The sequence below is a fragment of the Carassius gibelio genome, chromosome A14 (assembly GCF_023724105.1).
Source record: "Carassius gibelio isolate Cgi1373 ecotype wild population from Czech Republic chromosome A14, carGib1.2-hapl.c, whole genome shotgun sequence".
NCBI classification, from domain to species: Eukaryota; Metazoa; Chordata; class Actinopteri; order Cypriniformes; family Cyprinidae; genus Carassius; species Carassius gibelio.
In genome coordinates this window covers 18,630,970-18,646,173 of record NC_068384.1, presented here as the reverse complement: position 1 = coordinate 18,646,173, position 15,204 = coordinate 18,630,970, and the positions used below count along the sequence as shown (strand labels likewise).

At 34.2% G+C, this 15,204-nt stretch overlaps 1 protein-coding gene across 2 annotated transcripts in view; it reads right to left on the bottom strand.

Annotated features, from left to right (window-relative positions):
* LOC128027734 (dedicator of cytokinesis protein 2) overlaps positions 1-15,204 on the bottom strand; it is a 98,370-nt gene that overhangs the window by 62,801 nt on the left and 20,365 nt on the right. For both annotated transcript variants that reach the window (XM_052615558.1, XM_052615557.1), the window contains exons 15-24: positions 14,087-14,159; positions 13,436-13,539; positions 12,122-12,308; positions 11,229-11,326; positions 11,051-11,140; positions 10,048-10,148; positions 9,668-9,802; positions 2,801-2,909; positions 2,087-2,157; positions 1,166-1,272 (exon numbers count right to left, since the gene is read on the bottom strand). In XM_052615558.1, the coding sequence (XP_052471518.1) occupies positions 1,166-1,272; positions 2,087-2,157; positions 2,801-2,909; positions 9,668-9,802; positions 10,048-10,148; positions 11,051-11,140; positions 11,229-11,326; positions 12,122-12,308; positions 13,436-13,539; positions 14,087-14,159 (1,075 nt within the window). The remainder of the gene's footprint in view (positions 1-1,165; positions 1,273-2,086; positions 2,158-2,800; positions 2,910-9,667; positions 9,803-10,047; positions 10,149-11,050; positions 11,141-11,228; positions 11,327-12,121; positions 12,309-13,435; positions 13,540-14,086; positions 14,160-15,204) is intronic.

Here is a 15,204-nt window from a genome sequence, read left to right as displayed (position 1 = left end):
AAGGAAAGGAAAGGAAAGGAAAGGAATAATCCTACAACAGTGTCTTGCCTGATTTATCCATGCTGCAGTGCATGCTGGGAACTCAAAAACCCTTGATGCTTGAGCAGTATAGACCCTCTTAATCACCTACGTCACTGTGACGTCACCGCTCTAGCTGGAGGCAAAACATAAGGCAGAACTCATAGCAGGTGCGCTAAAAGTTTGAGGTTTTGACTTTAAAATGTCTTCTTGGTGGGTTGTTGGCTGCCAGAATAGAAGGAACAGCACTTTTGTTTCAAAACTAAAGTTTTACCGGATCCCGGCAGACATTCCTTCACAGAAATCAAGAAGACAATTGTGGTTGAACGCAATACGGCGTACAGACTGGATGGAGATGATCATAAATAATGCTCGTGTTTGCAGTGCACACTTTATATCAGGTAAAATGATCTATGCATATGTGTGTTGGGTTTATCTAGTAAATCAGCAAGTTTCTGTTTTATAGGAGAAAAGTCACCAACCTTCAGCCCACTAGCTACTTTAAATGTTAAACAAACATACAGCGATGGAGGTGTGTGCCATCCTTGGAATGGTCTCTTAAAATAATACACATTGCTAATCATAGTTAGCCCAGCGAAAGGTTACATTAGAAAATAAGCCTTGACAAAATTCCGCAAATCATCCAAAAGTAATTCATATGGCGGCATGGCATACGGGTTAGGTAACCTGCTTCCATCCGCGAGAGTTAATAAATAAATAAAAAAAGCTGTCACAGTCCCGCAGAGTCAGGGACTGTACATATTCGGACAGTTCCGAACCTTCTTCTGCATCCATGTTTAATAAATCCCTCCTAAAATGTGCTAGTTTACGCTTGTCAACATTGCGTCCGCGCCTCTTTTTGCCTCCAGCTAAGCCCCGCCCACCCGGAGACGTTGGAAAGTTTACAAACTTTTAAGGGGTCTATTGTTCAGTTTGAAAATCTTTGTTCAGATAACTGTGTTTAACTATTTTGGTAAAGCATGAGAATTGTGATGATCGAACATGGGATTTTAATGTGGTTCCAGTAATTAACATTTCTTAGTATTTCTGACTCAAAATGTTTTTTTTACAGAGTAGCTTCAGGTGTAAATAGGGGGAAAGCTAAAAATGTTCAATGACATCTCAGACTTTTATGAGCGTGTTTTACCTTGTCTGTGGAAGAGTTTGCTGCCCACTATCTCAGTCATGGATGTCACTTTCTGTTTCTGTAGTTTATCCGGAGGAACGCAGATGTAGAAATCATACAACAGCTTACTGCACACAGACAGACAAAAAAATACATGGCATAAAAAAAAAGTAAATGGGATCGATTTTGTTTTCATGTTGACATGAAATTGTAAAAGAGCTTTAATTTATGCACAACAGTGCAAAAGTGTCCGTTTTTACTGTATTTCTGTAGTAATTCTGTATCTATTGTCTTTAATAAAAGATAAAAAATATAGCAGAAATGAATCCATAAATGAATGCCGAGGCTGCTGTGGGCAGAGAAAGTGACCTGTGTTTTACTGATTGAGTCTGACTCTGAACACCACCGGGGTCTGTGAGAAACTACTGTATCATATCGACCTTCACGGAGCCGCTACAGTCGCCTGTGTTTTGTGTACTGTGATGAATTGGACACCACTTGAACCTAAACACACACACACACTCCCGAATCTAACTAGATAAAAACACTCAAACTAAACTATCCAAGTGAGAGAAACACACTCCACTGCTTCTCAAATGCATTAAAAACTCAAGTCGAGACATCAGACATCTGCCTCAGTTAACCACATGAGCAGCTAAACTAGTTAAAGTCACATTACAGTTATAATAGCATTTAGCTTTTGAGTAGATCATGTAAATGTAGGAGGACAAGTGCATTAAAGACCATCAGCTTCAGAGTGAAGGAGAGCCTGTGTGTTTGTGGTGATTGATTGCTGCAGTTAGTGAAATCACAGACTTGATGTTGGTCAATAAAGTGTCATCAAGCATTTGTAGAAACTGTTGCTGTATGTAATTCAGTACATCAGTTCAGCCCAGACCGATCAGGTGTGTTTTTGAGATTTTAGGCCCTTCTGAGACTCACCTGAGGAGTTTAGCATCGAACACGGTCTCCACATCTTGCAGAACTGTGGGCAAGTACTTCAGAGCGGCCACCTATACACACACATTCATATACATCTTGATGCATAAAGACAAGGTTTTGCAAAAGCAACATAAAGATCACTATAACCATTAGCAATTAAATGTATAAACAGTGCATGACATGGAAGAGAGAGTTATATTATATTTATATTAATTTAAAAAACATGTAAAATATATAAAATAATTAAATAATAATTAGCTCTTTTTATATATAATAATATAATCTATTATATATATAAAATATATGCAAATAATATAAACATTTTATATTTTTTCTAATATATATTACTAATTAATATATATATATATATATATATATATATATATATATATATATATATATATATATATATATATATATATATATTAACTGTAATAAATAATATAAATGTATAAATAGATGTATAAAATAAATTATTACATTATGTGAAATAAATAAATTATTTATGTATAATGTAGAATTATTTCAGATTCTACACTATTTCTGTTATTAATCAACACAGCTAATTTGTGACACTTTTCATGAGTGTCCTTTGCACTGACAGCTGAGTGAACAGAGGTTTATCTCTTAATGTGAGGATTACATACATTTAACCTGAATTAAACTCAGTGATAAGTAATGATGTGTAAGGTGGTATGACATTAGTATTCATACCTGCTGCAGTAGTGTAGTGGTGTAGTCACTTTTCATCAGGTTATTGATCGACTCGAATAAACTTTTGAGAGATACTTCAAACTCAGCCTGTTCTTTCCCTTCGTACAGTCTAATGAGAAAGAAAGAACAACTGTGAGCAGTGTAATAAATTTTACATATCCATCATCATACCTTCACACACTTATACATACAATCATTTTATCATATAAACGCTTCTATTTCTAGCCACTTTATTTTCCTCTGTTTATGTTTTTATAAAAAAAATTAAATACAATTTTGTTCAAATAAAAATAAGGAATGTTTCTTTAAAAACTAGCTGAACTAAGTTAAATATTTTCTTTAATAAATAAAAATGGCATTAATTCAAAAAGGTGTTAAATAAGGTTGTGCAACACCACATAATTGACAAAATATTTTTTTGCTTGTCAAAAAAATCTAAGTGGCGTTCACATATGATAATGCATGAAGAAACATATCAGAAAATGCATTTGATTCATGCATTATGAACCATTCATGCCATTCCTGATATGATGCATAAAGACGAGGTTTTTGCAAAAGCAACACAAAAGTCACTATAACCAGCAGCGATTAAATGTATAAACAGTGCATGACACGGTAGAGAGATTTAACTGCTTGAGGCTTTATTGCAATGCATCTGGCCGGGACAATAAAGACGGGGATGAGTCTGTTTGTGGGCTGCTTGTGACATTGTTTGGCACTAAAGTCAATGTAAGATCTTTCAGATGTCAGACGCTGAGGATTGTGACAGTGACTTTGACTTTGACTGAAACTTCAATCGCATTTTAGACACAGTCCAAAGATTCTTCTCTCTGGTATTTGTATGATGTTTTTTCTCTGGTTTATCTCTCTGTCAAGAGTAACTCGGCACAGATGTTATAGTTGGTGGGGTTTCTGAGGGTGGAGATTATGCTGTAACACACTACAGTATTTACTGTGGTACCGCTGAAGAACAGACGTGATTACTGAAGCATTGTTCCTCTAATCCACATGAGAGCCACAGTTAATACGACACCTCCGACCTTACACAATAACACACACACACACAATACAATAAACACACACACGCCCACAAAACAAAGATGCATATATACTGACATTGAGACTAACAGATGTACAGTACATTTCCTAGAATCAATAAATCTACCAAAAATGCACATGCAAACTGACACACTTCATTCTCAACAAAATCACTTAAATTATATATATATATATATATATATATATATATATATATATATATATATATATATATATATATATATATATATATATATTAGGCTGCAGTGTAATTTTAGTTTTGAGATCACAGGCTGCTCTGTATATATTTCATTAATTTAAATGCACATTTGTGTGTACATTATATATAAGTGAAAATAAACAGTAAAACCAAACTAAAATGGAAATAAAAATGAATTAAACCCAACAAATAATATATATATATATATATATATATATATATATATATATATATATATATATATATATATATATATATATATATATATATATATATACTGTACGTATATATATATATATATATATATATTATAAGCTTATCTTTTTCACGTGTTTTTAAGCCTTTCCGCTTGTCAATTTAAACATTAAAGCATCCAAACACAAAACGCGGAGAAGCTGAACAGAGCTGGTTACTCGCGCTGTGTTCGGTGCAGAGAGAGAGAGAGCCGCGAATCACGGACAGTGACACTGAACCGTGCTCTCTTCTGCGAAGTTCTCCTTGAAGTCCCTCATGCACCTGCAATTCAGTACTCGCAGAGTTCTGGTGTTCAGCTCACGCAGAGAAAGGCGTCTCAAAACGCTTGAACACCGAATTTGCTTATTTTTGCTCTTGTGCCGACAAATACATACAAAATATGTCAAAATATCGTCATTGGAAATTATGCTCGAAAAAACTGTCAGTTATAAGTGAAAGTAAACAGTTGAGGAAAAAAATGGGATGTGTATTATATTGGATGCGTTCATCGTCTCTTAAAGTGACCGCGCCTAATTTAGCTACTGGCTGCTGTGATGTTAATCCAAGAAAATGAAAATGAAAATCACTCACTGCTCTTGACTGAATTACTTTGTAGTTTTAACAGTCAAACCAAAAATTATTCAGACACCAGATATAATTTTTGATATATACAGCAAAACTGTAATAATGTGATAAATGTTGAAGGTGTCTGAATAAATGTAGGTTTGATTGTATATTTCATTTTTACATTGAAGACTATCCAGTGCTATTTTACATTTAATTATTTGGTTTCTGTACCTTGACACCTACAAACTTGAAAAAAACATAAACATTGGTGTGAAACAGGCATAAGGTTGTTTGCACCGTGCAATGTGGAATTAGTTTACAGCTTTTTCAAGCACTTTGTGATGCATTTTGGAAACAGGAGATGAGCCCCTTTTCTAATGCACCACCTAGCTTGATAAACCCCTTCTCAAAGACTTACTGTTTGTCAGTTTTATTTGAGTTACACACATATTCTGAATGACTTCGGCAGAATTCGAATGAGCAATTTTAATCTAGATTAATCTAGATTAATTTCAAGATCACAGTGATATTAATCTAGATTAAAAAAATAATCTATGCCCACCTCTAATATATATAACTAACATATATATATAACTAATAAAAAGGAAGAAAAAAAACATAAAAGTAAAATTAGAAGTGAAAATATATTTTTTCATATAAAGCATATACATATTTTAGAAACATGAATAGTTTTATTTTAGTTTTGAGAACACAAGCCACTTTGATGTAACAGACAAAAGTTATTGGAAAACATAATAAATAAAAATGTCATTAACCAAATTGATTTTGGTTAATTTTCACATGACATGCACATAAAACAAATCAAATATTGTATCTTTTTTTTAGCATTTATTTATTTGTGTATTTATTTATTTATTAATATATTTATATTGTTTATTTTTTTTATTAAATTTTTATTTATTTATTTATTTATTTATTTATTTATTTATTAGATTGTTAGCCTAACATCAACTCTCAGTTTGAGAAAGCCTGCACTAGTTGAAAGACAACATTAATCAGTTTGATTCAGATGATTCAAATGTTTTTAATGAACATTTTGATTCCTAAAACAAAGCTAATTTAATAAATCTTGCTGATTTAACCTTTCAACCAAATAAATAAATAAACAGAAACTATAATCTATGCAAAGGAACTAAAATGTTTTATAGCACCTGTTTTTTTAAGCATTTAAATCATTCTAGAGGAAAAGCTCCCAAAATTCAAGCTAAATAATAAACATTTCATGAACAATTTGGGGTAATTGTTCCATTCATTTTCTCTTTTCGGTTATTTAATGTCAAGAATGTATTCAATTTCGAGAGCATGCACGGAACCCAGGAGTTCTCACACCCACATGGTGAAAAGTGTCTTCTCTCTGGGAATATAACATCTGCGGTTTAATCTGGGTGTATCAGAGAGTTATTTTAAAAGCATAGAGCAATGATGCTTTCCATCAAACTCCATTAACAGAGTGAAGCGCCTCCTGCCAGGATTGAATCCAGAGCAAAAACACTCCTGCTGAGAGCCTTCGGACTAATAAACTCTGAAAAATGACCCGGCCCTGATGGGCCTGCATTTCTAAAGATGTTAGTATGCATCAGCGTACTGTAGTAAACAGACTATTTAATATGAGCGAGAGCGAAAGAAAGAAAAAAGTTAAAGCCTTTGCCATAGAAATTTAAGCCAAATTATAATAATAATAATAATAATAAAAAAATAAAAAATAAATAATAATAATAATAATAATAATAATAATTATTAAATATATATATATATATATATATATATATATATATATATATATATATATATATATATATATATATATATATATATATATATATATATTTAAATATTTGCATATAAAAACGAGTATGCACATAAATACTAATAAAACAGATTCAGATTGTATTAATACATTGAACACAATTCAATGTGGTAGATTTGGCTTCTATGGTACCATTTTTAATTTGACTCAATCTGATCAGATAACTGGATGAGAACTGGACACCGCTTGCTGAATTAAATGCAATGAAAGCATTTGACAATTCAGTTTGAAATGTTACATACTGCAATGTTCTTTGCATTAATAGCTATGTTAGAATGCATTGACAATGCAATAAAAAAAAAACTAGGTAATATAAAAAAAAAAAAAGAAAGATCATATTTTAAGCCGAATTCAAAATCAAAAAATCAAAAAATAAATATGCAAAAAATTATTTGCATAAATTAAGTTAATTGTGATGTGTAGTAAAAACATTTGTTGTGATCATATGCTGCTTGCAGTGGGACTGATCTGTCGCTCTCTTTTGTCGGTCATTACTGCAATCAAACACACACACACAGAGACACTCATTAAGGTTCTTTTAGCAGCTGTTTTGGCATCGATGACTAATAGGCAAATTAATGATGCAGTCAGCTGCTACACAAACCTTATGGCTAAACACACTGTACAACACTAACACACACACACACAGAGTTTGTGAATGACAGAAGCTTCTAGCGTCACAATTTAGTATGTAGTTGCATTGAAAAGCATGCCAGCACATTCAAAAATCCAATGCAAGTGCACAAAAGACATTATAACGAGCATAAGAGTAAATTACTACTGTACTTCTACAGTCAGTTTGTTCTCTCAGCTCAACTAACTGGACAGTGGAGCAACAAATTGAAGAGAATCTTGCTGAGCAAGTTTATAGTTAAACAGCTGACATGATTATATCAGCCACACACTTTAAAGGAATAGTTCCCCCAAACACTGCTGAAATGTACTCACCACCCTCAGGCCAACCAAGATGGACAGTAGATGAGTCTGTTACTTTATAATACATTTGTAATAGATTCTGAGAAATGTAGCATTAAATCACTCGCTCACCAATGGATCCTCTGCAGTGAGTGGGTGCCGTCAGAATGAGAGTCCAAACAGCTGATTAAAACATCAGAATACTATACAAGTAATCCACACCACTCCGGTGCATCAGTTATTGTCTTTTGAAGTGAGAAGCTTTGTGTTACTAAGAAAAAAATCTGTCATTGAGATGTTTTTAAATATAAACCGACACTTCGGGGCAAAATCCATAATTAAAAAGTCCACCCTCTGTTGTGTTCTCACATCAAAATCCAATTACATATATATATATATATTTTTATATATTTTTTTTTTTTTTTTGGGGGGGGGGGGGCATTTTTGCTTTAATTTTTCATAGGACAGTGTTTTTATACAGGAAGCAAAATGGGAGAAAGAAAGAGAGAGAGAGAGAGAGAGTGAGAGAGAGAGAAAAGAGAGAGAGAAAGAAAGAGAGAATGGAATTGGGAAAGGTCTGCGATTCGGGAATCGAACTCGGGACGCCCTAAGCGCAGTGGTGCTATATAAGGGGACGCACCAATGTGTTTACATTCTTGACTACGAGACTGTCAGAGGAACAGCCCTGGCAGCGTGAATGAGCATCAGCTACAGTCTACAGTGTTTCTGCAGTGCTGCTCGATGACGGCATCTAGGGGCCCCACAGGCAGAGTCATAAATCACAGACAGACACGGGCCCTTAATGACCGTCAGGCAGAGCTGTTACACTCCTCGACAAAACAATACAGACAGAACGTGCTGCAGGCAGCCAGGGGACCCTGTCAAAAACCCTAAAAACACGGCCGTGCTGCCTTAAAAATGTCCGCTTGAATCTCAGTCCTAAGCAGCTGGGCGTTTATTTCGTTGTGTTTTGTTTCGTTTTGTTTTCAGCCCACGTTCAGATGAAAGAACCGTCTCAGAATAGAGGACTAGCATGCTACTCAAAACAACTCTTTCAAAAAGTTTTTTTTTTAATGGTTTTTAGAACATGTCTAGCACTTGACAATATGATAAATATTTTGCATTAAAGAATAGTGTGTATCCCATAATGCAGTGCATTAGATTTGACTTTCCAGAGTGTCAAAATTGTAAATATGAATTGTAATTGGCTGTTTAGATTGAACAGTCAGAAAATATTGCATATAATGGGATTAAAAATGCTAATAAAAATGCATAATAAGTGATCTGACAATGTTGGTATACACTACCATTCAAAAGATTGGGGAAAGTAAGTTTTGTTGTTGATGATGTTTTTAAAGATTTTATTGTATGCCTGTCTCCACAAAAATATGATAATAAGAAAAAATGTTTCTTAAGCAGTAAATCAGCATATTAGAATAATTAGCGATGATCATGTGACATGTGCCTGGAGTAATTATGCTGAAAATTCAGCTTTGCCTCACAGAAATAAATTACATCTTAAAATATAAATAAATAGCAAAATGTTATTTTTGAACTGTAATAATATTTCACAATTTTACTGTATTTTTGATCAAATAAAGGCAGCCTCTGTGAGCAAAAGACACTTAGTTGTTGCTCTTTTGTTAAGTTAAAAAGCATAAATGCTTAATACATAAATGTTAACATCTTACTGACCCCAAACTTTTGGTGGTATATGACTGTTTGATGTTCATTGTTACATACTATTACACATTATTAAAAATATATATATATATAGTAGGTAGGAACAATATACTGTATATATTGTAGCAAGAAAGTATTACTACTCTGAACACAACCAACATGAGCAATGAGCAGGCCATTAGAAAACTGACCAATCAAATGATTGATGCAAAGGTCACATGATACAATATCTCTTTCCTATGGTCTTCATTATATCATTTTTTTTTCAGGCAGGTTTTAATATTTTCATTTTTCAGGGGGTCTGTGTGTCCCTTTGGGTGGTTCTGATTCAGCTGTGAACGTTCATAATTTCTCCATTTCAGAATCAGTCGCACATACTTACTGAGAGTAGAGCATCCGGGAGCGGACGATGAATTTGAAGATGTACTCAAGGGCTTTGAGCGTCCTCAGGATGGGTTCACAGGCCTCCCCTCGACTGGACACGTCCAGATACGTCTTCAGCACAGACATCAGCTTCCTACAGTACACAAAAAGAGTGAGATATTGTGTATGTAGCTCTAAATAACTTAAACTAAATTAATTAAAGTACTAAATTAAGACTGTGCACAAAAATCAACCAGATCAAATAATAACAGGCCAAATTACACCACTATGATAATTAATTCACTCCTGTTTCTGCTGATTAATGACTGATATTCATGTACATTTGAGACTCACACACACACACAAACATACTGACATCTAGTGTTCAGAAACACCTACTTGTAAGCCAGCGTGGCGCTGAAGTGTTGTTTGATATAGGCCTCCAACACGGTGTTGAAATGCTGAAACTTTCTGTCGGCGATCAGACCGATAATATAGATCTGAAAGAGAGACTGTATTTATAACAGTGCTTCTCAAACAGGAGCACAAGATAAATCTGCTGAATAATTGCAAAATCATCCTGTAATCACAAATTACTGGAAAAGCAATGTAAATAAAGGTTGGGGGTTCGATTCCCCGGGGTAAAAATTGATAGCCTGAATTCACTGTAAGTCGCTTTGGATAAAAGCATCTGCTATATGCATAAAATAAATTTCATTTAATTTAATATACAGTATATAAACATTAAAAAAAAAAATGTGAATACAAGTAGCTTTTTCATCATAGCAGATTCAATTCCAGTAATGTTGAATATTATCTTGGGTGGGGCCTTGTTTGTCACAAAGGTTGAGAATCACTTCATTATAATTTGCATAATGCATAATTTGGTGTATAAAACTGAATAAGGTATACACCTATTGCATCTTCCTGTTATCTTTTATTGTTTTATATTCTCCTGGTTTTTAATATTGGCACTAGAATCTGTTACAAGAAGTGAGCTACAGTAAATAGGACAAAATGTGCCTATGGGGACATCTGGGGAAGTGCACATTTGGAAGGAAAACTATTCATAAGAGAGTAAATAATGTTTTTAAGGTTTCTTTCAGGGTTTGGATTAGTCAACGTTTTAATTAGCTTCATATAAACACAACGGAAGGCTTTGAAATGGCCCCAGTCATCTACTGACATCAATGGTTCTACAAAGAGTTCATGGAATCTTTCCGTTGCACAAAAGGTTATTTATATTTTTAGAATGTTCTTCACACTAAGAAATATTTCAATAATAATATGTTCTTTAGCGAACCAAACATGGTTCATCTGCGACATTTCTGCAAAAACACCACTTTGAAACTTTGAAACATCTGAAATTTGTAAAGGCTGTATATGTTTGGATGTTGCTTACCAAAGCGTCAAAAACCAAAATATCATAATCATCAGTCTGAGAATGCTCCATCATGATGTTGAACAGGGCATCCAAGGTGTCCTGCAGGAACTACATACACACACACACACACACAGGCGTGTAAACACACATTCATATTGAATTACGGATGCTCATGTATAATTTCAGTTCAACACACCTTCACGACTTCCTCCCCATCAATGAGTTTGAGCTCCTGTAGGTTTTGTTTCAGCATTTCAGGACGAGTTCTCCACTTCAGCAGACCCAACAAACCCACTGAGAGACAGAGAGACAGAGACAGAGTGTCCTCAACTGACTCTTAATTTCCATGTATTCATGAATCTATTTATTTCACGTGGTGAATATGTCCGTGTGTGGGTTCGTTAGGGTTGCATTGTGATGAATGTTTCCAGAGGATTCATTAGCGTGATAAATGGGGTTTCTCAAGAACAGCTGTTACAGCACACCTGCATCTGTGTGTGTGTCCTTAAAGGGGCTTCGAGATACAAGTCATTTAACAATAACACACACAAAAAAATACAAAAACAAATTAAAATATTTAGATTTAACCCTACAGTATCATGTTTGATACATTAAAGGGGTTACGGCCACCCCAAAAGAAAAATTTTGTTATTATTCACTAATCACCCAATGTTAATTTACTATTTCATATGTCAGGCTTCACAGGGTTAATATATAAATATTTAAACTGACTACATTTACTTTCTTAACAATAACACAACGCTGATCACTTTGTGAGTCAGCACACATTATCCAAAAAAAAAAGTGTTTTGTCTTGCACTCTTTTATCAGAAAGCAATAACCTGCTTTCCTCTGAAATTACTTTCATTTTCAGCCGATGTCATTGAGACCTCTTTTTTTTTTTTTGTCTCCTGTCATGTAGAGACACTTTTCATCACCTAATGTTTAAAATGCGACCCTACATGTTTTTCCTCTCTGAATATCCTTTCTCACTTGGAGATTCATTGCATTACAGAAGTGAAATGGACTGTGAATGTCGCCTCATTTGGACTGTAAAAGCTACATGAGACTCTTTTGACACACACACACCGTTCTGCGTGAGTTTGGTGGAGCAGACGAGGGTTGAGATGATGAATGTGTCTCTGGAGCTGACGGACAGGCCGCCCACACTGCTGGAGCTGCGCATCAGCGTTGACCCCTTGTGGCTGTCAGTCTGACTGCGCTCGGACGGCTGGGATAGATACGAGGCGACGTCCTCCATGCGCTTACTGTCCCCCTGCAGAAAGACACAAAATACATACAGGATGTCCAGATCTGATTGTGAATGTGTGACTGAACTGATTAGCCCACCTGTCGTCCACCATATTATCAGACATAAATGTTTACTACACTGCAATTGATTTTCTTACTCTGTATTTTTGTCCTCGTTTTCCAGTATAAATATCCAAACATTCTTAAATCAAGATCAAATTAATCGCAAAACAAGATTCATAATATAAATTGTATTAATTGTATAATATTTTATAATATGCTTGAAAGACAAAATATGTTTATGTGGACCAAAAAAAAAAAAAAAATCAATTAAAAGGGAAGACAAAATTATATTTTGATATATTATTATCTTTAGTTTCCCCACTGACAGACTCTTTATTTTTCTTTTTTTCTAACTTTTTTTTTGTTTTGTTTTTTTTTTCAAAAACAAGACTTAATATCCTAATATCTGTCATTTTCCTTGGCCAGAAAATATATCTTGATTTTAAAATATTTAGACATTTGTACTGAAAAACAAGACAAAAACACTAAGTAAATACATTTTCGCAGTGTATGGAAGCTCTTTGCATTGGTTAGTTTTGAATTTAATTTTAAAGAGTACAAAAACTAAAGAACATTTTTTTTCATTACATTCAAGTAATTTCTTTATATGTTTAAGTTTCTTAATTTATTTATTTGCATATTTTTCTAACACATTTTGGAGAAAACTAGATAAGGGAACTAGCAATTGTGTTCAATTATAAATATGTAAGTGTAATATATGAGGTATATATTATATTAATATATAGTAAATAGTAAATATGAGGTTTGTGCTACTGTATTTTTATGTCTTTTTGAATGTGTAAAGGACTATAATAAATAGTAAATGTCATATTGGTTGTAACTATTATTAAATGAGACTTCTCTCATTTAACTTAATCCTAATTTAACGTGATTAATTAAGAAATCTTAAATGACTTAATGCTGACTCACAGTTTTCAATTTTTTTAGTCTAAAGCATCTAATTAAACTAAAATAATTGTTTAAAAATAAATGGCAGATAAAAATGCTTTGCAATGTCTCTATGTCACTCCAAAAACCCATGTAAAAAATATTATTACATCTATTTCCACACATTTCTGGCCTTCTGACCTTAAAGACGGTGAGCTCATGTATGCCATCTCTCAGAACGGTCCCGTCTTCCTTCATCAGACGCACAAACGCCATCGCAAAGTTCTTTTCACTCTTGTCCTTTGCTGCACAACACAAATTACACATTACATTCATATCTGATTTCCTTTCCACTAACATCCAGCATCATATTTGGTAGTATATGACAGACTGGATGTCAAGAGCTTAAATTACAGTTCTGTGGCTTTTAATTTAAGCTATACTTTAATGGCTTTCAGCTCATCTTTGTGCAAGTGCACATAAAACAAAAATGCTGATGACTCATGATAATCAGATGATTTCACATGCTTTCTAGAATGAGGGTTTGGAAACGAACGTGTTGTTTTTCCATCAGCTGAACTCTGTATCTGATTTTAATTTTATTATTATTTTTTAGATTGGGCCAGAATCCCAGTCTGCATACATCTACATTAGTATGCACTGCAAAACTGCTGATTGTAAAGTATATACTTTTGGATATGTTTCAAGACAGTACACAGTGGGACATACCACCAAGTCAATCAATGTTTAAATCATGACACATTTTTTCTTCTGTCTGCTAACTGGTGTCTTGACATATTTTAAAAGACTGTAGCTCATGAGTGCAGGAGACACTAAAGCTGCTAAACTTACACTCCTGTGAGGATCGATGACGGAACATGAAGCGCAGGTGGATTCTGGGCATCTCCTCCAGAGGAATCGCCACCTACAGACCGGAGGAAAACATTACTACATACAGACTGAAAACTGGGCCGGTGTCCTGACATTTTATCCTACCCCGTCAGATTTTCCTACCCGGGTTTACTGCGCACGCGCACATCAATTTCGCGTCCTTTGTCTCATGCTAAACAACGATATTTAATGTATCTGCATTACTGTAAGGGTAGGTTTAGGGCTGGGGTAGGTGTAGACTTTAATAAAAACGCAATCTAATTGGTAGAAAATAATATTTATTGTTGGTTTCCTGTAACTGTATCCCTTTTAGCTACAACCGCGAATATAACACATAATTACTGTATTTGCAGTACTGTAAGGGTATGATTAGGGTTGTGGTAGGTGTAGACGTTAATAAACCATAACTTTACAGTAGAATTTTCGTTGTGGAATTTTACTACCCACTGTTTTGGTGGGAGGTAGGAAAATCTGACAGCGTAGGACAAATCGACAGAACACCGGATTCAAAAGGATTAGATTCAACATCAAATTTTATGCTTTCAGAATACATGTTCCTGGTCTAATTGTGAACAATTAAGCTCTTATTATGGTGCTTTTATTTTTAAAGGCTCCCCTCCAAATCAAATCACTCCATAAATGTATAATGGATACAATTGTTAAATGCATATAATATATTAACAAAATCAAGTCATGTTTTTTTTTTTTTTTTTTCAAAGGTTCTCAAAGGATGTGCCCGACAACTGACAAGCATTTTTAAATGAATCTGGTGAGACACTGATTCAGTGAATGATTCAATGGTTCATAAACACTGTGGTCACTTGTCGCATTCATTTATTAATACTTGCTGCCACCTACTGGTGGTTTTAGTTTCATATATTTATGCAAACCCACTTAACGGTACAAAACATCTCCTACTGCAGGACACTGGCATGCCAGCTGATGTAAATTAAGGATTGGGCCTAGAAGAGCCAATACCGATTAGTTAAAAAAATACTTGATCGGCCCAAATCCCAATCCTCGAGATGCACCTTTAAGTGGGTTTGCCAACCGCCTTTAATAGGAAAAGTAAACACTAA